This window comes from Pelodiscus sinensis, chromosome 19 (genome assembly GCF_049634645.1).
Source record: "Pelodiscus sinensis isolate JC-2024 chromosome 19, ASM4963464v1, whole genome shotgun sequence".
Taxonomy (NCBI): Eukaryota; Metazoa; Chordata; order Testudines; family Trionychidae; genus Pelodiscus; species Pelodiscus sinensis.
Genome location: NC_134729.1, coordinates 13096528 through 13117572, shown reverse-complemented (window position 1 = coordinate 13117572; position 21045 = coordinate 13096528). Strand labels below are relative to the sequence as shown.

The window sequence follows — 21045 nt, the reverse complement described above, 5'->3', positions numbered from 1 at the left end:
GGAGAGCCGGTGCTCGCTGGGGCTCAAACTCACAGCTCTGCTGGCAAGTAGTCAGAGAATCTCTCCTACTGGGGGCAGGAGAATAGCTGGGGGTGGGTGGGTTCTGATGTTTCAGGTAAAATGGCAGTTTGAGAGTTCAGGGTAAAAACCACTTTGGGAAGGGACCTACCTTGCATATTAGTTGGTCTAGCCCCCAAGAGCCTGCAGATCAGGACTCCAGGGTACGTACGTGATTATTAGGTGCATTACGGTAGCACCCAGGAGACTGTAACAGCCCAGGACCTCTCATGCTGGCAGGACACAGCCTGACACAATCATTAAACAAAATTAACGCTGAGGCCCTGGGCTTTGAGCACTAGCTTGGCTGAATGGGAGTCAGGGCTCCTGCTTCCTCCTCCCCCCTCTGCCCCACAGCTGCTCTGAGCTGGGACAAGTCCCCCTCACATTCCAAGACACAGGATGGGAGGGGAAACTGAGGGCAGCTCTCCAGCACAGGAGCCGTCCTTCACTGTGCAGCCCCCAGCTGGCCAGAAGCCCCAGGCTGCATGAGGACTTGTGTGATACTTCAGCTGAGTTACCCCAGCAGCTGTGACTTTTCAGGGGGCCAGGTCCCACTTGCAAAGAGCCAGGGGAGAACCAAGAGCCTCTCCTGGGTGAGAGGTGCAAACACAAAGGGGGTGTGCATTCCGCATGAAGGACACAGTGAAGGGAATCTTCCTTCAGTGATAGCAGTATAGGGCATAGGACTCACAGGAGAAACAGGCTGATGAGAAAGGTAATTCCAGTGCCTGTGACCAGAGCCCAGGACTGAAGTCCAGAGAGAAGAACAAGGCTCCCAAAGCCACAGAGTTACTCTCAGGAGAAATTTACTCCTGCAGTTTGTCTCTTCTGCTGTGGGGCTCAGCTGCTACCTGGGTGAAAGGGGAATAGTCAGCAGCCACTTCATCTTCTTCTCACCCATCTCCATCCGGCCTGGCCCAGCCCCACAACAAGTGCTCAGCTACCACCCGGGGTTTATAACAGTTTAACAGCAACAGGGGGAGGAGGATGGGAATGGGGCTGAGACCCACAAACGCATTCAATCGAGCTGGAAAACCACTTAAATCATTAGTCACCCAGGGGTCAGTCAGAGCCAAGCCCAAGTTCGATCCCCCACCCAACCAGTCCCCCATGCCCTGGTCCAGTGCAGAGCCAGTGCAGCCTAGAGGGGCAGCTGCTGGACGTGTGGCCCCTGCGGGTTGGAAAACCCCAGTCTCTCCTCCCCCCACCCTTTAATAAGGAGGCAGCACCTCCCCCTGAAGGGGAAAGAAAAGAATCTGCCTCAACTGCCACTAGGGGGCACTGGTGTCAGGGCTGCAGGGCTGTCTGCTCAGCCCCATTGCAGGATGGAACCCCAGCCCCCCCCAGGAGTAAGGGCAGCTGCTAGCAGGTTGGGGTCCACCACATCTCATCAGGCTGGGTTGCAGGGAGGGACCTCGAGAGGGGCAGGTTCTAGGTGCCCCAGAAGAGCCGGGGGAGAGAAGAGACCAGGGCAGTGGTTGCAGGTGGCCCAGGAGAGCAGGGGGCATAGGGCAGGTTCTAGGCATTGCTGGTGAGAGGCCAGGTTATCAAGCATTAGGATTCCCTCAGGAAGGGTCTCCAGGTGGCCCGGGGGGAGGGAGGGGCTCACAGCAGGGGAACATCTGGCAGTGCACAATGAGGGCCGGCCAAGGCCAAAGCGGAAGATCTAGGATCAACCAGTCTCCCCCCCCCTCCCCTTCTCCCACCCCACCCAGGTCCATGCATCCACTACCCTCCCATCCCCCCAGCCCGCAGAGCACCCTAGTGTCCTTAGTGAGGGCACTCAGATACCTGCCCCAGGTCCATTGGCAGCCCAAACGCCACCTCCCCCCATTCTGCTGCCAGCCAGTGCCCCAGCAGGCCCCAAGCCCCCACTGCAGCCGCAGGTCACAGCACAGGGGCAGCTCCAGTCCACGGCCCGGGCAGCGGAGGGCCCCGGCCGCTACAGGTGCCTCTTCATGTGCAGGGCCAGGTGGTCAGAGCGGGAGAAGGCGCGTTGGCACAGGCGGCACTGGAACGGGCGCTGCCCAGTGTGCTTGCGGAAATGGCGCGTCAGCTCGTCAGAGCGGGCAAACTTCCAGCCGCAGCCCTCCCAGGTGCAGTGGTACGGCTTCTCGCCTGCCGGGACCGGAGGGAGCATCAGCCTCGCCCACCCCACCATCTCAGGCAGCCACCCCGCACCAGGACCCAGCAGGGAAATGCAGCCGCCTCTGGGGAGGAGCACAGGGGCTGTTCAGCAGCCGTGCAGCAACCCTAGGACAGGTTTAGGGCAGGAAGGGATGGCTTCCTTATCCTGGGGAGAGCCCCAGGATGGACAGAGTCAGAGGCTTCTGCACAACCCAGAACAGTCAGGACCTTTCTGGTCTTAGCCAGCAATTCCTGCATCATGATACCCCCAGCCGGGTCCTGCCACATCCTCCTCCGAGCTCCCCTGCCTCCCACAACCCCCACTCCTCACAGCCCTCTGCCACTCCTGCACCCCCCAAACCCCTGCATTTGACCCTGCACAGCACAGAGCCCTCCCCAACCCCCACTACTCCCCCTACTACCCCACAGTACCCCCAGGCCAAGCCACCCTACTCCCTCACCTGTGTGGGTGCGAAGATGGGCCTTGAGGTGGGAGCTCTTGGTGTAGGTCTTGCCGCAGCTGGGGTGGCTGCAGGTGTGGCTGGAAGGGCGCTTGTGAGCCCAGGCCTTGCGGCTCCGCTTGGGCTTGGCCGCGAGCTGCCCGGGTGGTGGGGCGGGCGGTGCCAGGAGGCTGAGGTAGCCCGCGGGCGCCGGGGAGGGCAGATGAGCCGGGTCACTGCGGTAGAGCTGGAATCGGGCCTGATACTGGCTGTGGCAGACAGCCTGGTAGCCACCCCCCAGGCCATAGGGGGGCAGCTGGCAGTAGGGGGTGCCCCGGGCCAGCAGAGCAGGGGCTGGTGGGGTGTAGCCCCCGCATGTCAGCTGGTAGCAGTGCCGCAGGGCTACAGGCCCAGGCTGCCCGTACCCGCCATGTGGCTGCGTCCCACAGTCCGGCCTGGAGGGGAAGGTGGGGAGGTGCTCCCCAAAGCTGCCTGCTCCCCCCTTCTCCTGTCCCCGAGCATAGCCAGGAGGCCCCGAGAGGCAGCCCAGGGGTTGGTCCTCTGCCAGGAGCTCGGCGACCAGGCTGGTGGGGCCAGGGAGCCCATCCCCTGCCACGTACTCGCCCAGGCTGGGCCCCTTGTAGGCCTCTGGCTGACACGGTCCTGAGCCAGGCTCGAACCCCCCACCTGGGCTGGGGCCCCCCGGCTCCGCGCTGGGGAAGTTTCGGAGCAGGAAGTCCAGGTCCCAGCAGGATTCCTCATCCTCTTGCTTGAGCTGCAGGGAGCCGTAGGGCTGGGGCAGGTCCAAGGGGCGGGACGCTGGGGGGTCTGGAGCATCTTCCCCCTTCCACCACTGGGGAGAAGATCCACAGGCGCCATCAGGCCAACGGAAACATGCGGAGAAGGGACTAGTGGTTAGAGCCAGGACATCTGGGCTCACCGCCAGCTCCGGGAGGGCAGTGGGGTCGAGTGGTTAGAGCCCGGGCCCCAGGACACCTGGGTCCATGCCCAGCGCACTTCCGCCAAGCACGTCTTGTCCCCGTCCCAGCCCTATTTCAGTTTATTCAGTGAAACCCCGGCTGACCACAAGCCGCCCCTGATCCCAGACCCCATCCCTCCGCCATGGGACTGGGTCCAACGGTGCCCCCCCGCTGGGGCCCAGAGATAAGGGAACCAGTTATCGAGCCCCCGCACCAGCGCCTGGCAGCGCACAGGGACGGGGCTGATCCAGCCGCTCAGCAGAGCCCGGAGGAGAACGCGCACCAGGCTGGGGCTCCCGTGCAGGGCCCCCCTCCAGGGGCAGCTCACAAGTGAAGCAAGTTGGGCTGCTCTGAGCCCTGCCCCACTGGGCTCAAGAGACACCCAGGTCAGAGGCTCAGCTAAGACCCAGGGACTAGACAGAGCAGAGGTGGGGAGGGAGTCCCAGGCTGGGGGTACCCTGCAGGGATCGAGGGGCACCAGTAGCTGGAAGCTCCTTTAAGGTGAACTCTGGGATTCCCCCTCCTGAGAGGGAGCAACAGAACCCAGGCAGCCTGCCCCCCAGGAGCCCCACACACAGGGGTTTGGCAGGACTTCAGAAATGGGGTCCCCACCCCCCCTTCCAGCAGCCAGGTGCCCCCTGCTTCCCCCCAGGGCCCTGATGAGCTCAGAGCAGGACTCCACTTCCTACAGAGTGGGGGGGTAGGAACAGGTCTCCCCCCAAAGCCCTTCCCTGCCTTGACCAACAGAGGCTCCAAACATCCCTGCCCCCAAGAACACAACCTGTGTTCTGTGCAGCCACTTCTAGCGGGCAGCCCAGCCGCACCTGCCCACCCAGGGAGGTAGGAAAGGAGCAGCCTCCCACCCAGGCCCACACCCCTCCCACCCAAGGGGGGCAAGCCCCACACAGGGGAGAAGACCAGCAGAGCTCAGGAGTGGGGGCAGCTTACAGCCCCCTCCCCCAGCCCCTCTTACCTTGAGAATCTCAGACTGCTTCTCCTGGAAGTGGCAGAAGCCAGCCAGGCTGCTGATGGAGGGCAGGACGGGGTCAGCAAAGGCCATGGCCAGTCAGACCCCAATGGGGGTGGGTGGAAGAATTACAGCCCTAGGGCTGGGGGGGGCTCAGCCTCCGCTCCAGCCCCTCACGTGCGTCCCTCCGCTCCAGCCCCCAGCATCTGGCTCCTGGCTTCCACACTACATTTCCCTCTTTCCCTCCTCCTTCTCATTGGCTGGCCAAGGTGATAAGGGGGAGCCTTTGGGCCAATCAGAATGAGGGGTGTGGCCCATCAGGTGGGGGCGGTGCCAGCTGGGGGCTTGGTTAATTTCACTCAAGGTGGGGATGGTCCCAGCCAGGTGGCTCAGAGCTGAGAAATGATCAACCCCCCCCCCCCCCATCCGGGGATCTCAAAGCACCCAGCAGCTGCCCTTCCCCCACTCACACCTCCCAGGCACCATCCCTGATTTATAAAGGGGTAGAGCCGCCATCCCCCATCCCCCCCAGCTCTAGGTATCAATTAGAATCAGCCCCAGGTGCCTCTTGTAGGGCCCATCAGTAGCCAGGGCTGCTATGACTATTGGAGGAGAATGACTCCCACTGGGATGGGGGCAGCTAGTGGGTAGAGCAGGGGGAGGGGCAGGGAACCATACTAATCCTACCCCTTCCTTTGTGCCTCAGTTTTACCTCCTGTGAAATGGGCAGTGCAGACACAGGCCCAGCTACCAGAGTCCCAGCTTACAGGTGTGAGGTGAGGCACAGCCCAAGGGGCGGGGAAGCAACGGGGGCTAATGGGTGTGTTATAGCAGGTAAAACAAGGCCCAGAACAGACCCTACAGTGAATTAGGACAGAGCTGGGGAGAGAACCCGGGTATCCTGGCTCCCAGTCCCCTTTGCTCCAATCACTAGACCTCACTCCCCTCCCAGAGCCAAGTTGCAACCCAAGAGTCCCTTTCCTCTCTCTACCCCCACCCGGCCTGCCCTTGATTTTTATACCACATCTATTTTCTCTCTTCCGGCCTCAGCCCCTTTTGAATTTCATCAAAGCAAACGAGGAACCAGAAATGCTGAGAATTTCCTGAGAAACAAAACAAGAGTTAGGGAACCCCACCCTCCTGACCCCAACGATGGAAGGGGGAGACAATCTTGTGGTAGGAGAAGGGGGCTGGGAGCCAGGACCCTGGGTTCTATCCCCAGCACTAAAAGTGAGGACTAGTGGTTAGAGCTGCCAGGTTCCGCTCCTCACCGACTCAAGCGGCTGTTTAATCCCTCCCGCTCCCTGGTGGTGCCACGTCCCGTAGCCCCACTGGCCTTGCTGAGACAAACTCTCCTTTCCAGAAGCCCATCCAGCTGCTTTCGGGGAAGCGCAGGGTCATAGATCACCATCCACCTGGGCTTTATCAGGCAGCCCCAGAAGCCGCCTGTCCTGCTCTGATACCCAGCTCCAGATAAAGCCCCGGGAAACGTTCCATCTGAGCCGGGGAAGGCAGGACCTGCTGGGTGAGGGAGTGAAGGGGGCTGCAGATCGGGATTGAGGGGCACACCAAAGCTGGGGTGGGGACAGGGCTGGGTGGGGGCCTGCTTCATTGCCCCCTTGCAGCCAAATCCTGAGCCCCCAAGCCAGGAGCACGTTGCCCTCTGGGAGTCTGGTGCCGGCTTTGGACCTGCCCAGGGACTGCCAGGTGCTGGGGGAACAACATACAATGGGAATCCCCCCTCCCCTCTGCCCACCCCCAGCCTCACTCTCTTCCCAGAAGCCCTGGTGTCTCTCCCCCTGCCCCACGGGGTCCAGGCCACAGAGCCTGCAGCCTCCCAAGGGAGTGGGGGTTCACAGCCTCAGGCCGACAGCTGGACTGAGGTAGGGAGCAGGTTCCCCTCCCCCCCGGCTGCTCTGACCCCTAACAGTTCCCAGCTCTGCACAGCTCTCGGGGCTGCTGGCGGTTAGGGGCTGCGGGGCCCTGATCAGCAGCTCCTGTCGCACCAGGCCATGTGCAAGCCCTGATTAGCACGGATGGAGGAGTGGGGGGGAGGAGGGAGATCAGAGGCTTGGCAGCTGGAACTCTGCACACGGGATACGCTACCAGGGCCCAGCCTCCCAGGCCCCACCACAAGCTGGGGAAAGGTCGGGGCCCTTATCCCCATGATGCAGAGGCAAAAACCAAACCTGAGATCTCCCAGCAAGTCAGAGCAGGGCCAGGAATAGAACCCTGCTCTGGGCTGATGGAGGCTGCTGGGGCAAGAGTGAGGGGCACTGGCAGGGGCTGCGGGTCGGGAGCGAGGGGCCACTGGTATGTGCCCCCTGTACATACAGGCCTGCCAGAGGCCAAGTGGGTAGAAAAGGGGAAGCGATTTGTTCCCCAAATCCGGCCAGTTATGGCTCCTGTGGCGTAGGTCCCTGCTGCCACAATAAGCCTCGTGACAGTCCTATCCCCACCCAGGGCATGACCCCGGCCAAGCACAGACCATGTGGCCCTTGGGGCCAGCCCTCCCTGTGAACTTCTGGATGCTCTCAGAGTGAAGGTGGGGCATGGTAGGGAGAACTCCCCTTACACAGCCGCCAGCATATCTCCCTGTGCCCCAGAGGAACCCAGCTTCTCTCTGACCTCACCTCACCTCACCATCCCCATCCCTGAGAGGCATTGGTGTCAGCAGTGGGATCCCCCATATTTCCCTAAGCAGTCAAGCTGTCTCTGCTTGTGAGACAACTCTTTGTCTCTCCCCCTCCTGCCCACACACAAGGCCCCCAGAGTTAATGGGGCTGAGAGTTAATGTCACTCTGAATTGCTATGGGGCAGCTCCCCATGCTGGGGGCAATGGGCTTAGGCTCTCTGCTGACTCAGGCAGAGTTTCCTCTCGCGGTGACATTGAGAACTGGGCCCTAGACACAGGTCAAGAGCCCCTGGCATTAAAGTAGCCTTGCCCCTCTGCATTCAAGAACTGAGGCGGCAGCTCTCGCCTGCCCATACCTCTCTGCATCAGAACTCAGGTGGGCCCCCGCCTCCCCGCAGCCGGAAGGGGCGACCCTGCACAAGGGCCTCTGACCCAGCAGGAGAACTGGATTCTTGGAAATTGGGTGCAAAAAAGAGTTAAAGGATCTTTTAAAAAGGGGGTTGCACTGGCACGAGGGCTCCGCCCTAGCCTCACACACCTGTTCTATTCCCTGCTCTGTCCCCAGTGTGCTGCATGAGCCTGAGCAAGTCCCCTCCCCCACAGTGCCTCAGTTTCCCCTCCCACCTTCTGTCTGTTTAGACTTTGAGCTCTTTGGGGCAAGGACTGTCACTCACTCCGTCTGGGCAGCTCCTGGCACAAGGAGGCGCTGATCTCGGTCAGGGACTGGGCAGTGCCCAGCACGATGGGGTCCATTACACAGACCTACTATATATTTGAGAGAGTTTGTCTGTCCGCCTGTGAGTCTGTCTGAATGCCTCCTAAATGGCAAGGGCTGGGACCACCAAATTTGGGATGTGGCTTCCTCTTATAACTCAAAGCAGGGCCCGGGTTTGGTTGTGCCAGGACAATGGGATGTGCCTGGAAGGGGATTGCTTCTCATCAAACCATACCAAAAAGAGATGGCAGCTGAAAGGGGCTAGCAGGGGGCACCCCCCCCCTCCCACAGGGCTGCCCCAGCCACAAGCCTCCCACCCCCCAGGAGCCCTTTAGGGAGGGAAGGGGCGGCTGCAGCCCCCCACCCCCATTCGTCCAGGAACATTACCAGCTGTTCCCCTTGATTAGGGAGCCATGGGGAAAGTGCGCAGTTTGCTGCATCCTGCACCCTGGACCTACCCCACCGGGCTGTGCCTGCAGGAGCTGCAGCAGCCACGGAGAGGCACTTCTCACCTGGCCCCCAGCTGCTGCGGTGAGAGACGGCCGGGGTTGTCCTCACTCCCCGGGGGCAGCCTCCCTACCAAACCCTTCCTCCCCAGCCTCACCCCCCAGCAAGGATTGAAATGAAGCCTGGACATTTTCACTGTATTGTCCAAAAAGCCAAACGGAACGGAGTCAAGGACCTGAGCACGCCAGGTAAGCCTGCTAGTAGTAAATCAATAAGGAGAGGGCTGGGGTGGGGTAGGGCATGACCTGCCCTGCTGGTGACATCACGACACAGGGACCTTTTCACCTCATTGGGCTCCTCGCATCCTCTGTCTCTCCCCACACCTGCCCCCAGCAATTTGAGGAAGTGGGTTCGGTTGCACTTTCCACATTCTAACCTCAAGGGTTTTTCTGAGAAACGCCTCTTCCCCCCACAGTCAGAGGCGGAGACCCAGGGTCACTCCCCCCCCCCCCTTGGGGCTTCCATGGCCAAACGTCTTCCCGGCACTCTCAGGGAAACTGAGGCACGGAGTGGCAACATGACGTGCCCAAGGTCACCAGCGAGTCAGTGGCAGAGGCGAGAACAGATCCCAGGATTCCACAACTCTCCTCTCCCACCCCAGGAGCCTCCCGGGCCCCTTCCTCAAGCTGCATTGTCGGAGCTCTGTGGGATGGGGGGAGCCCAGGGCTGGGGCTGCAGGTCGGGAGTGAGGGGCACCCTAACCCACTCCCCACCCTTTTGTCCTGCTTTGCTCCTACCCAGCACAAGCATCTCAAAGGGGCTGGCGGCCAGGCCGTGGGGGGGCAGCAACCCATGGTCAGTGCTGCCCCCTGCTGGCCAAACCCCGCCCTGCGGGGGGGTAGCGCACGCTGAGAGAGGGGCTGGTTTTGCCCCACGTGGTCGGCCTCCCCCGCGTTTCCCCTTGTGCAACATCCTTCGCACGCCCCCTCTCGGCGGCCAATCAGGGATGGAGGCTTGTCAGTCACGCCCCCACCCCTTGGCTCCCTCCCTCAGCCCCGCTCAGCGCTTCCCCCTGGTTTGTGACCCCAAATCTCTGCTCCGCAGGCAGCAGGCCCTGCGCTCCAGCGGTTGCAAGCGGCTGTTGGCAGCCCGCAGATGTTGCACACACATGCAGCGCGCACCCCTCGGGGCAAGCGGCTGTTGCAAGCGGGCGGGGCGGATGTGGCAGGCATGCGCGAGTCCTCCCCCCCTCCCGCGTTTGCAGATTCTGCCTGGCCCAGGGGTTGCATGGGCACGGTTGCAGCCAGGCATTTCTCCCCTGCGTGTTTGCAAAGGCTGCGCTGCACGCGCCGTGGAGTTGCACGCAGCTCCCGTGGCAGGCCCGCAGAATTGCAATTTGCTGGACACGCGGATGATTCCCCCCCCCCCGGGTTGCCTGCAGCCTGCACTGGAGTCCCCTATGAGTCCCCTCTGCTATGCAGCACGGGCAAGCGCGCACGACGCCGTCTGCTGCGCGCAATATTGGCTCGCCCCGCGGTAGCTGTGTGTGGCTCGCCTCCCCTCTCCCTCGAGGGGGAGCCAGAGGGACACCAAGGGGTTAATCTCGCTCTCCTCTTCCGCCACACTCAAGATGTCGCCCCGCCCCGCCCCCTCCTGCTGACGTCACGCCGCAGGGCTACTTTGTTGCTCCTTGGACAGTTACAGAACCGCCCCCTGCTCCAGGTGAGTTGAGTTGTGCGGGGGAGGGAGTCAGGGACAATCCCCCCCTGTCTGAATGCAACTGGCGGGGGCCCCCTGGGGCGCATTGTTCAACCTTGGGGTAGGTCTGGTCCCCCCCCCGGTGCTGGGTGCTACCTGGGTCTCCTCCCTTTGCCGGCAGCTGGAGTGGGAGAGGGGTCTGGGGAGCTGGCAGCGCAGCCTCAGTGCCAGGCTTGACTGCACAACAGTTTACACCACCGTGCCCCCCACCCCTAACCCCCATTCCCCTTCCAGAGCTGTGGGTAGAACTCAGGAGTCCTGGCTCCCAGCCCTCTGCTCTAACCACTAGGGTTCACTGTGCACTAGTGGTGGGGCTTGGCTCAGAGAACCAGGGGGTTTGGGCAATTCCTACCCCTTGGCACGGCTGTGGGATGTAATTAAATAGCCGTCCTGATCGTGTAGACGGAATCACATGACAACATCCAAGTGACCCCTCCGGAGATGGGCTTAAAGGATCTGGTCTAGCTCCCCGGTGTGACTGATTTATCAGTTGCCCTAAGCAGCCTCTCTCCTTTCCCTTCCCAGCTAGTAGCAGACCCAGATGGCTCTGAGACTCACCACGACCCGGCTGCTAAGATGCAGCCGCTGCCGCATGGCGGGGGTAGGTGCCATCCGGCCCCAGGGCACTGCCGCAGCACAGAAGGGTGAGTAGAAGCAGGTGCAGCCTCTCCCAACGCCCCTGAGCAAGGCCCCCTGGAATGAATGTTATTTTAAAAAAACAAGGGGGAGGGACTGGAGCCCTGGGGGGAGTACGTGCCCCGTCCACCATGGACCCCCTTCCATGGAGGATCAGAGTCTGTCACAGCCCCACCTCGGCATCCCTAGCAGTAACTCTGCAGGGCCAAGAACCTCCAAGGGGATTCCTCCAGCGTGGCACAGGGCCAGTGATTCTTGGTTTGCACTCTCGCGTCCTCAGCAGAGCAGGGATAAAATAACCCACCTGCCTGGCTTCTTGTCTGCTTTTCCAGAAAAGGAAACGAAACCCCAAGAGAAGACCCTGAAAGGTAACCGCCCCGATGAGAAAGGGCTTGTTTCCCCTGGGACAGCTGCAGAAACTGAAGACAACAGGATCGGAGCGTCTTTACAAATCCAGCAGCAGGAAGTGCACTAGCCAGAAGGGAGCGCTGGGGGAGGTTTAAAACGAGGGGTTCCCAGGGCCTGCAGATCAGGGGTTTTGGATTGAACTAGGTGCACATTAACACTTAAATCCCAGTGAGGGCTGGGCAGGAATCCACTTTAATGAATGATTCCATGCACAACGGCCTCTTACTCCTCACCCTGCTATCCCCCCCCAGCTCTGACAATGCCCCCCAGACCTGACCTGCTGCTCCAACCCTGGGCTCCCCTCCCCAGTGTGATACCCATCACTCTTGACTTTTGGGAGTAATGTTCCTGTTTGTGACCTGCCTCTGGCTTGAGCAGATGAGGTATCTGGCCAGGCACTTCCCCTCTTCTCCCAGTGGGTGGGGCAGGGGAGGGGTTGACCTGTTAGGTGTGTATCCAGCTCTGGCTGTCTTCCTCCAGCCCCCAGAGCCCAGTTTGACTGGCGTGATCCCCTGCAGCTGGAGAAGCAGCTGACCCAGGAGGAGATCATGATCCGGGATTCCTTCCGCACCTACTGCCAGGAGAAGCTGATGCCACGAATTGTCATGGCCAATCGGAATGAAGGTGCCTGAAAGCCACCGCCGGGAATAGAACCTGGCTGTTCCAAAAGTCTGTGCCTCCACCCCAGGAAGCTGGCTGGGGTTGAGAGGCTGGCTGCAGTGCTAGCAGGGTGATGGCACAGCATCCTGCGCCATCTGATTGCGTCTGCTCTGTGCGCAGACCCACCCGTCCCAGAGATGCCCCTACCAGGTGGCGCTGTGCCATGGCTGCATGCAAACCGGAGGTGCCTGGGGGTGACTTCCAGACCCAGATTCTGCTGTTCTTCTGACTGTTCTTCTTTTAAAGTCAGTGGGTGACTCTGGGGAACCCAGGTCAGAATCTGGCCCGGAGCCCATCGCAATCAGGGTGCGACTCCAGGTTTACCCATTGGGACTGGAAGCTGCCCGTAGGTCTGTGGTGCCCCTCAGAGGCCTGAATCCAATGCATTTGGGGGAGGGGATTGCAGGTTTAATGCACTGCAGGGATCGTGCGCTGCTACGGGGAGAGCCAGTTGGGCTGAGTGGCTGGCACTCGCTGGGGAAGGGGAGAGGCCGCTCTGCCCTTTGACTCACAGACACTCTTGTCTCCTTCCAGTCTTTCACCGGGACATCGTGTCGGAGCTGGGGGAGCTGGGAGTCCTGGGATCCACCATCAAAGGTGAGCTGGCCCTGGGAGGGATTCCCCTCCGGCAGTGCTGCTGCCCGGTCTCCCACTGAGAAGGTCACTGGCCAGGGCAAGGTGTGGATCTGATTTTGAGGACCGTGGAGGGAAGGGCTGGCATGTCGGGGGGAGGGATCTCACCGGGTGTGAGGGACAGCAGCAGCCTGCCAGAGGGCACCATGTGCACTTGGGGCTATGTAGTGGCCACACACCCCTTCCCTCTGACTTTCTCCAGCCACGCCCCCTCTGGGCTAGTCTCTGCCCCACTTCTTTGACTTGCCCCTCCAGTCATGCCCCCTCCTGGCTTGGCCTCATCCACCTCTGCCCCATGCCTTGTGGCTGTGGGAGGCACAACATCTCCTGCCCTGTGGGGAGGAATTGCACCAGCCCTGGGGGTCCAGGAAAGGGCCACACAGCCGTGCTGAATCCCCCCCCCCCCTCGCGTTCCTAGGGGCTCGTTCTCTAGCCCTGTGGCCTTGTGCCCAGGCGATGCAGCCCGTGGCTCTGTTTGGGAAGGCAGCAGGTGCCCATGAACTACCCCCCCCGCGCACACGGTGCCCTTCACTGGCGCCTCTCAGCCCTGCAGGGTGGACGCAGGAGCCCCCGCCAGCCCTTGGTGCTCAGGGTGGGGTGTGCTGAGGAAAGCCGCTTCCCAGCTCTCCTGGGGTGGGGAGGGGTTCTGGGGCAGAGTCTGGACCACTGGTGCTGATGATCGTGTTCCATCCACGTTCTGCACCCGCCTCAGGTTATGGCTGTGCCGGCACCACGTATGTGGCCTACGGGCTGCTGGCTCGGGAGATCGAGCGCGTGGACAGCAGCTACCGTTCAGTCCTGAGCGTCCAGTCGTCCCTGGTGATGCACCCCATCAACGCCTACGGCACGGAGCAGCAGAAGCAGAAGTACCTGCCCCGTCTGGGTGAGTGAGTGGCAGAGCTGGGGCTCTCGCTGGCTAGAGCAGAGTGTGCATCCACGTGGGAGGCTGCTGGCCCCAGCGCTGGTAGCCGGCCCCCTGCTGTCTGGCCAGCTCTGCTGGGTCACCTGGACGGAACGGGGTTGGCAGGAGGGGGAAGGGCTGCTGGGAGCGGGACGGGTAGCCCAGGGCTGGGCCCTTGCAGCACAGGGTCCATTGGGATGAGCAGGGCTCGACAAATACACTCGCCTGCTCACCCGTGGTGGACTGGCCTGGTGGGCCGTTGAAACGGGCTGGCCGAAGCCCACACTACGAGCGGCATGACCCCATCCAATCCGCCAGCCGGCGGAGGAGCAGAGCGCTGCCAGGGAGGGGGAACTGCGACAATGCTCCGTGACGTGGCCCCGCCGATTTTAAAGGGCCACAGTAGCTCGGCTCTGGCTGCATGTCTCCAGCAGCTGGCTGCGGCGCGTGGCGGAGCCAGGCCCTGCCCCACTGGCTCCAGTTCTGCCATGGCCCCAACCCCTCGCCAGCAAGAGACCGCTCCCTGCCAACTGCCTGGCTCGCTGCTCCCGCCACCCATTCACCACACCGCCCCTGCAGCCTGGATCCCCTGCTCGCCCTCTGGCTCTGCGCTGCCCTTGCACCCGACACCCCCTGATCCCTGCTCTCCCTCCCCCCAGCTCTGTGTCGCCCATTCCCTGCACTGCCCCTAGACCCTGATCCCTCTGCCCCTCCCATTCCCTGCATCCTATTCCCCATGCCTCCACCACACACACTGCTCCCCTGATCCCTGTGTCCCTCTGCCTCTGTGCCTCCTGTTCCCTGCGCCCCCCCGCCCCTCCCCCCCACTGTTCCCTGCACCCCTCTGGCTCTGTGCTGTCCCTGCACCCTGTTTCTCCTGTGGGTTGGGAGTGAAGGGTGCTTGTCCATAGTGGGGGGCTGGACAGGGCAAGGAAAAGGCTGCTCTGACCCAGCAGTGCATGAAAAGGGGAGTTCACTTGAAGCGCCTTTGCCTTTATGGAAAAAAATGAATGAAAATGCTATTTGCTATTTATAGGGCTAAAATGCTGGGACAAAAATTAAAACAAACCAAAAAAAAAACCATTGCAAAATGCAAATGTGTAAAGGACAACAAAAAAAAGGGGGGGGGGGAATGTTTTGCATGGCCCTGGGGGAGGGGAAGCGGCTGGGCTGGGCTGTGGGGAGGGGAGGGGGAAAATATGGGGAAGGGGCTTGTGCTGAGGGGAGGAGAAGGGAGGAGGTCAGAAGAAGAAGAAAGGAGAAGGCACCAAGGGACAGGAGTGCAGGAGAGACAAATCCCAAGGGGCCAAGTGCAGACAATGAGGAAAAGGGCAGGAGGGGAGGTGTCAGTGGGAGGGGGGGGACAGGGTGATGCTGGGAGAGGAGAAGGTAAGGGCACTGGGGGCTAGAGGGAGGAGGGGGAGGTGCTGGGAGAAGACTTGAAAGAAGGGGTGGGCATGGAGCAAGGCATGTGAGGGCACAGGGGCATGAGGGGAATGGGGGAAGAGGGTGCTGAGGGGGTGGGTATCAGGGAAAAAGGGGGCAGGGGCAGTGAGGGAAGGGGGAGGCACCAGGAGGGTGCAGGTGCCAGGAGATTCTGGGGGTGAATCAGAAGGGCAGACACCTGCAGGGGAGGGACCAGCACCAGAGGAGAGAGACAGGGCAGGTGTGTAGAGGGAGGCGTTAGGAGAGGGGATGAGGAGGGGTAGCTCACTTGATCAGAGTGGGGCTACTGGAGGAGTGGGCACAGCGAGGAGAGAAGGGCTGGCGGAGGGAGGCAAGTCTCAGGAAGGCTGAGGGCAGCGAGAAGGGCAGGAGTCAGGACAGCAGAGGAGGGTGAGGGCTTGGGGGCAGCAGGCACCGGGGAAGCTGATGGAGCAAGGGGAGGAGACCTGGCAGCAGAGGGAAAAGGCAGAAGTTTATAAGATATTTATTAATAACTTGGGTGATATTTATTAAGAACGTATTAGTAATTACTGTTCTTTCTTATTAGGAATTTATGCCATTAAAAAACTTTTTTTTGGAGGGGGGAGGGTGGCGAGTCCCTTTTTTGTCTGGCGAGTAGGGTTTTCCATAATTTGTCGAGCCCTGGGGATGAGGATGCAGGGATGGGAGGTGAGGGAGGGACAGTCAGGCTGTGGGGGGAAGGTGTCCTGGGACAGGGTGGGGATGGGAACTGGTGGGAATGGGGGCTGGGACCTGGGGTGTGAAGGTCAGGTCAGTGGCTCCTGCCCAAGCCCACTACCCTTCATTGTCCTCAGCCACAGGGGAGCTGCTGGGCTGCTTTGGACTGACGGAGCCCAACCATGGCAGTGACCCTGGGGGCATGGAGACCAGGGCTCGCTACCACCCAGCCAGCAAGACCTACGTGCTCAACGGCTCCAAGACCTGGTGAGACAGAACCTGGTTCTAGCAACTAGCCCTGCTCGTGGCCCTCGGCAGCCACCCGCACTCCAAGCCCTTGGTTCATCTCCACCACCTGCCCCGAGACCAGATCCACTGTGGGCCCCAGAACCTGGCGAGCCTCCCAACTGCTGCACCCTGATAACCTCGGCCCATGGCTCAGCCAATCCTGGGCCTCTCCAGGGAGGAGGGCTGGGAGCCAGGACGCCTGGGTTTTATCCCTGGCTCTGCTACCGCGTTGCTGGTTGATGCTTCGTGCCCCTCGGTGCCTTGTTCACTCTGTTTGGCTGGTACCATCCTGCCTCCTTGGGGGGGGGGGGGGGCTCTGAGATGAGCTGGGTCCCACGTCTCCTCTCAGGATCACCAACTCCCCTCTGGCGGATGTCTGTGTGGTGTGGGCCGTGTGTGAGGACGGGAGGATCCGGGGCTTCCTCCTGGAGAGGGGAATGAAGGGCCTGTCGACACCCAAGATCGAAGGCAAGTTCTCCCTGCGGGCCTCCACCACCGGCATGATCCTGATGGAGGACGTGGAGGTGCCTGAGGAGAACCTGCTGCCACATGTCTCTGGGCTCATGGTAAGTCCAGCCTCCTCTTCCCCCTGCAGCCGATTCTTGGGTCCTCCTTGATCTCGCAGGCTAAGCAGGGATGGCTGGGGTCACCGGCTGGAGCTGGAGGAGAGACTCCAGCTGCTGTCGGGAGCAGGGGCTTGCAGAGGGCACTTTCCCCATTGAGCCACTGCTGACTCCAGTGGAGTGCTAGGGGCACTGTACTGCAGGGGAATGGCTTTTAAAACAAGCCGGGCTAATCCAGGTGTCCTGGCCAGACCTGCCCCCCCTTCAGCTTCCCAAAATGAGACCTTCATTCTTCACTTCCTGCCTCGAGCGTGGTTGCTGTGCGGTTGATGAAAGCAGCTGTTGCTGGGCTGGGCCTCAGCAGGGGGTAAGAGAGTGCTGTATAAAACCGCCTCCACCATCCAGGGATCCACGGTTGAACAGCTCAGTCCTTCCCAGTGATGATTGATGCCAGTTGGCTTGCCCCTAGAAATGGGGACCCAAATCCCTCTGGGCAGAGAGAGGCAATGGCGCAGAAGCCAGCAACCCATGGACCTGTTTATACAGGGGGCTGGTGGAAGCGGAGGGCATGTGCTCGTTTGGCAATATTGCCTGGAGGTTAATGATCAAGGCACTGTCTTGTGTCCTGCCAGGGTCCGTTTGGCTGTCTAAACAACGCCAGGTATGGCATAGCCTGGGGGGCGCTCGGAGCTGCTGAATTCTGCTTGGAGACAGCCAGGCAGTATGTCTTGGACAGGTAATGACCAGGTGGGGGAGGGGGAGAACTCTGCGCCTGGAGTGGGTGGAAGCCCTATGTAGGATCCCTGTCTGCCTCCTTTTTAAAGGCACTGATCAACTCAGACCTGATGGCACCCAGGGGAGGGTCCTTGGCAGGAGGGGAAACTGAGGGAGAGACATGAAGTGACTCAACCAAGGTTGTGCAGTGGCTCCGTAGCAGAGCCAGCCGGGAAGGGGACCCAGGAGTCCTGACTCCTGGTGCCCCAACATCCCACCCCACTTGCTCTAACTAACCAACTAGACTCCAGTCCCCTCCCAGCCTCCTGGCCCCCTTCCCTAGCCCACGGGGGTGAAAGCCAGCAGTTAGCTGTGAGAGAACACAGCCGAGTCCAGCAGTGAAGGGCTCCCATGGGGCTTGTTAGCTCTGTCCTGTCCAATCACTACCCGATTACATGGGGCACGTGAAGCTGTTTAGCTCTGTGAAGAACTTTCTGTTGTAGAGTGTCCAATGGAACTCTGCTTCGCTGGTTTCCCCTCCCACTGTGTGAGCCTCTCTCACTCTGTCTAGGCAGCGCCCAGCACAGTGGGGTTAGACCAGGAATAAGAGGGGGGAGGGGAGGTGGACATTAAGACTCAGTGATACCCCAGATTTTGGGGTGCCTTGCACAACTGCATTTTCTGTGTTTGGGTAAGGATAGCTCTGGGATTTGGGGTGGGGCTTTTGGATGCTACTTTACTACATCTATTACAATGCCCCATCCCAAGTGAAGGCAGTCACCAGAGGTGGATCTGCCCCAGGAGGTTTAAGTGACTGTTGCTCCTTGGTTTCCTGACTAAGTTGTCCTCCCCTAGGATACAGTTTGGGGTGCCACTGGCTCGGAACCAGCTGGTCCAGAAGAAGCTGGCTGATATGCTCACTGAGATCACCATTGGCTTACAGGCCTGCCTGCAGCTGGGGAGATTAAAGGATGAAGACAAGTATGTACCTGCCTTTCAAAACTAATCAGACTGAAAAGCTAGGGGTTGGTCTAGCCCAAGTCTGGGGTATGGGATCCGGGGCCTTACCCTTCCGGAGTGCACTGGCTTTGATCCAGCTCAGGTGAGGGGACTGGGGGCGCAGTGTGTTTTCCTTCTAGGGTGCACTGGCTCCAATTTCAGCGCCAAGTTAGGCTGGCTCATGCAGATGGGGATGGGCCACTTGTAGGAGCACTAGTTTGGATCCAGCCTACATGAGTAGATTAGAAATCAGCCATTCCCCTTGACTCAGCTGCTAGGTTTGCCCAGTGCGAAACAAGGGTGCTGGGTCTCTGCTTGGTGCCAACGTGGCACAAACCCTGGGTCCACCAGGGCCTCGTCCTTCCGCCTCAGTCCCAGTGATCACTGCTGTCGCTGCAGGGCCGCCCCCGAGGCGATCTCCATGCTGAAGCGGAACTCCTGCGGCAAAGCGCTGGATATTGCCCGCCAGGCCCGGGACATGCTGGGAGGCAATGGCATCGCCGACGAATACCATGTCATCCGGCACGTCATGAACCTGGAGGCCGTGAACACCTATGAAGGTAAATCTGCCCCCTTCCCCCACACACTCCCTTGTATCAAATGCCAGGGAGAGTCTTGGGACTTCCCACCTCCTTTGGAGTATGGTTAGAGAGTGGGATGCTAGGGGGGTGCTGTGCTTCAGGGAGCATGGCAGGCCTCAGTGAAGAGCTTCTCCCCTCCAATCCAGTGTCCCTGCGCTGCATGGGGCCTTCACTTCCTGCCCTGCTGTCTCATTTGCCATTGCAGTATGCTGCAATGTTTTCCAGAGCTGGCTGCATTTTGGTGATTTGCTTTGCTCGTCGCTGATATAGCCTCTCGTCACCTTCCGAGGGAAGCAACCCCCAGCTGCTGTCTGAGGGATAATCTTGGCTCATGTTCATCCCTCTGACTTACACCTGATCTATCTGCAGGCACTGGTGTTTGTCGGGGCCAGAGGAGACTTTCATTTACAGATGTAGTTGCACAAGTACAACCCGAGTGAGGCCTTGACACAAGGGGAATAAGGCTGCTTTTTATGGGTATGGACTATTCCATTTCCCATAGGTTAGGAACTACACTGATGAGTTACACCACTACAGCTGTGTCACACGGGGAATGGTGGTTGTACCACTTTAACTTGACTGGCATGGCTGAAATGGTGTATTTTCTCACATAGCCAAGGCCTTGTATTAGTTCCTCTTTCACTAGTTTTCAGTTTACCATTTCTAGTCGCCTGGGTTTCGTGCTACAAAAGCACTGCTGGGGGGGGGGGGGGGGAAAGGTGTGGGGTCTGTTCCCTGACACAGGGATCCACATTCACTCCTGGCAGTTATGAGGTAAACCAACAAAGGAGCCAAAATCTGACTGTGGCAGCTCTAGAGCTGCCGTTTCCTGGCACTGAACCACAGCCTGTGTATCATGATTTCCCATTATCCTGAAGGTCACGCAGTGAGATCTTTATTCCTGTTTCTCTTTGCCCTGCAGGCACGCATGACATCCATGCGCTCATCCTGGGCAGAGCAATCACTGGACTTCAGTCTTTCACTGTTGGCAAATAAATCCAGCAGGGAGGAGGCACCAATCACCTCCACAACAGCCTTAATTTTACTACATTGGAAGAATGACTGTGTTGTATAATTTTATTCCTCAAGTTGAAGTCACAATCCAGGGGCTGCTGCTGTGACACAGGATCTGAGTGTAGCTCTTCAGGTTGACTCCTGGATTCTTACTTAACGTTCACTACAACTCGCTCCCGAATCAGCTAGCTGGTTTTCAAATTCAAGAATGTGGGAGAAGGTCGTCTTCTGCTCTGCTTGCAGTAATGGATCGAAGAGACAGGCCCAGTAATAGACCATCTGTCTTCACCAGTTGTGCATTTGTATTGTAGGGGGTTAGAAGACAGTGACATGAGTGAAACTTCTGTGCAGTGGACTGTCACGTAACAAAAGTCAGTGGATTTGTGATGCTGGATTGGCTGCTTGGTGCATGGAGCTGTCTTGCTTGCTTTCTCCTTGAGTGTAAATTCTGGAGTTGTGTGGGAAAGGCTGTCTGTCTCAACACAAGGGGAATCCAGTCTCTCTCAGCCGTGGTTCCTCTCTCCTTTCACTGGATGTCCAAGTTTGGCTAACTTGTTTCTCAGAATTATCTGACTTGATGCAATAGAGCATGCTGGGAGAAATCCCTTCTCTTTACAAAGCTGGGTTGTATCTGAAAAACCTGAATCTTCACACACAGTCAGGTCCCGGGCCATGCCAAATGGACATCTGCCCTGTGTAGCTGCTGAGAGAAACATTGTCACCGAGGTGAAGCAATGCTCTCCACTGTGCAGGCTGGGGGTCAGAATGGGGTTAAATTCCTTGCTCTGCCACTGGCCCACGGCAGGCAACTATGTGCCATAGTTTTCCCTGCTGTAAAACCTACAGAAGACCCACTCTGCATTTCTATTACCAAAATTCCTCTTTCACAGGAGCCCCCAGTTAATCTCATATCCCTTCGGATAATTACATGAATAAATTTTAGAATATACTGTATCTTTTTCTGTTTGGGGTGGCTAGTTTGTACAGCCTGCAGCTCTTTGCTGGATAGAATTAGACTGCTGAACAGTGTAAAGTGGGGCACAGACTGTTAACACTTGGTGGACAGTTCCTCAGGCAGTTGCAAAACAGAAAAAAATGACCCGCAATAGGCTGCGTTCAAATTTCATGCAGCCCTTCACTCAACGGTCACTTTCTTGACTTGGGAAGATGGGTGTGACCTCTCTGTAGGTCTTGGAGGTGAGTGGTGAAGTCTGAGCAGTTGCAGGGGGGCTGAGTGCAGACCAAGATGTTTAGTAACTTGCCATAAATGCTCCCACATTCACCAAGACAGAAGGATTTTAAATAGTCTCTCACCTTATGTAGATAAGATGGTGCTTTGGGAGCTTTGGATGGAGTCTTTCTCTAAATGATTTTGGATGCCCAACTTGACTCTCT

The 21045-nt window shown here is 59.4% G+C and overlaps 2 protein-coding genes across 2 annotated transcripts; one reads left to right on the top strand and one right to left on the bottom strand.

Annotated features, from left to right (window-relative positions):
* Positions 1-181: 181 nt before the first annotated feature.
* On the bottom strand, positions 182-4835 carry KLF1 (KLF transcription factor 1). The gene is made up of 3 exons (XM_006111864.4): positions 4581-4835; positions 2649-3480; positions 182-2178 (listed from the first exon to the last, which is right to left on the bottom strand). The coding sequence occupies exons 1-3, from the start codon at positions 4665-4667 to the stop codon at positions 2003-2005; spliced, it is 1095 nt and encodes a 364-aa protein (XP_006111926.2). The 5' UTR covers positions 4668-4835; the 3' UTR covers positions 182-2002.
* Positions 4836-9886: 5051 nt separating this feature from the next.
* Positions 9887-20604, top strand: GCDH (glutaryl-CoA dehydrogenase). Its single transcript, XM_075902376.1, has 12 exons — positions 9887-10093; positions 10655-10773; positions 11098-11133; positions 11654-11797; positions 12368-12430; positions 13179-13349; positions 15629-15758; positions 16129-16345; positions 16975-17078; positions 17912-18037; positions 18455-18615; positions 19559-20604. Exons 2-12 carry the CDS (start codon positions 10671-10673, stop codon positions 19630-19632), a joined length of 1329 nt encoding a protein of 442 aa, XP_075758491.1. The 5' UTR covers positions 9887-10093; positions 10655-10670; the 3' UTR covers positions 19633-20604.
* Positions 20605-21045: the final 441 nt, after the last annotated feature.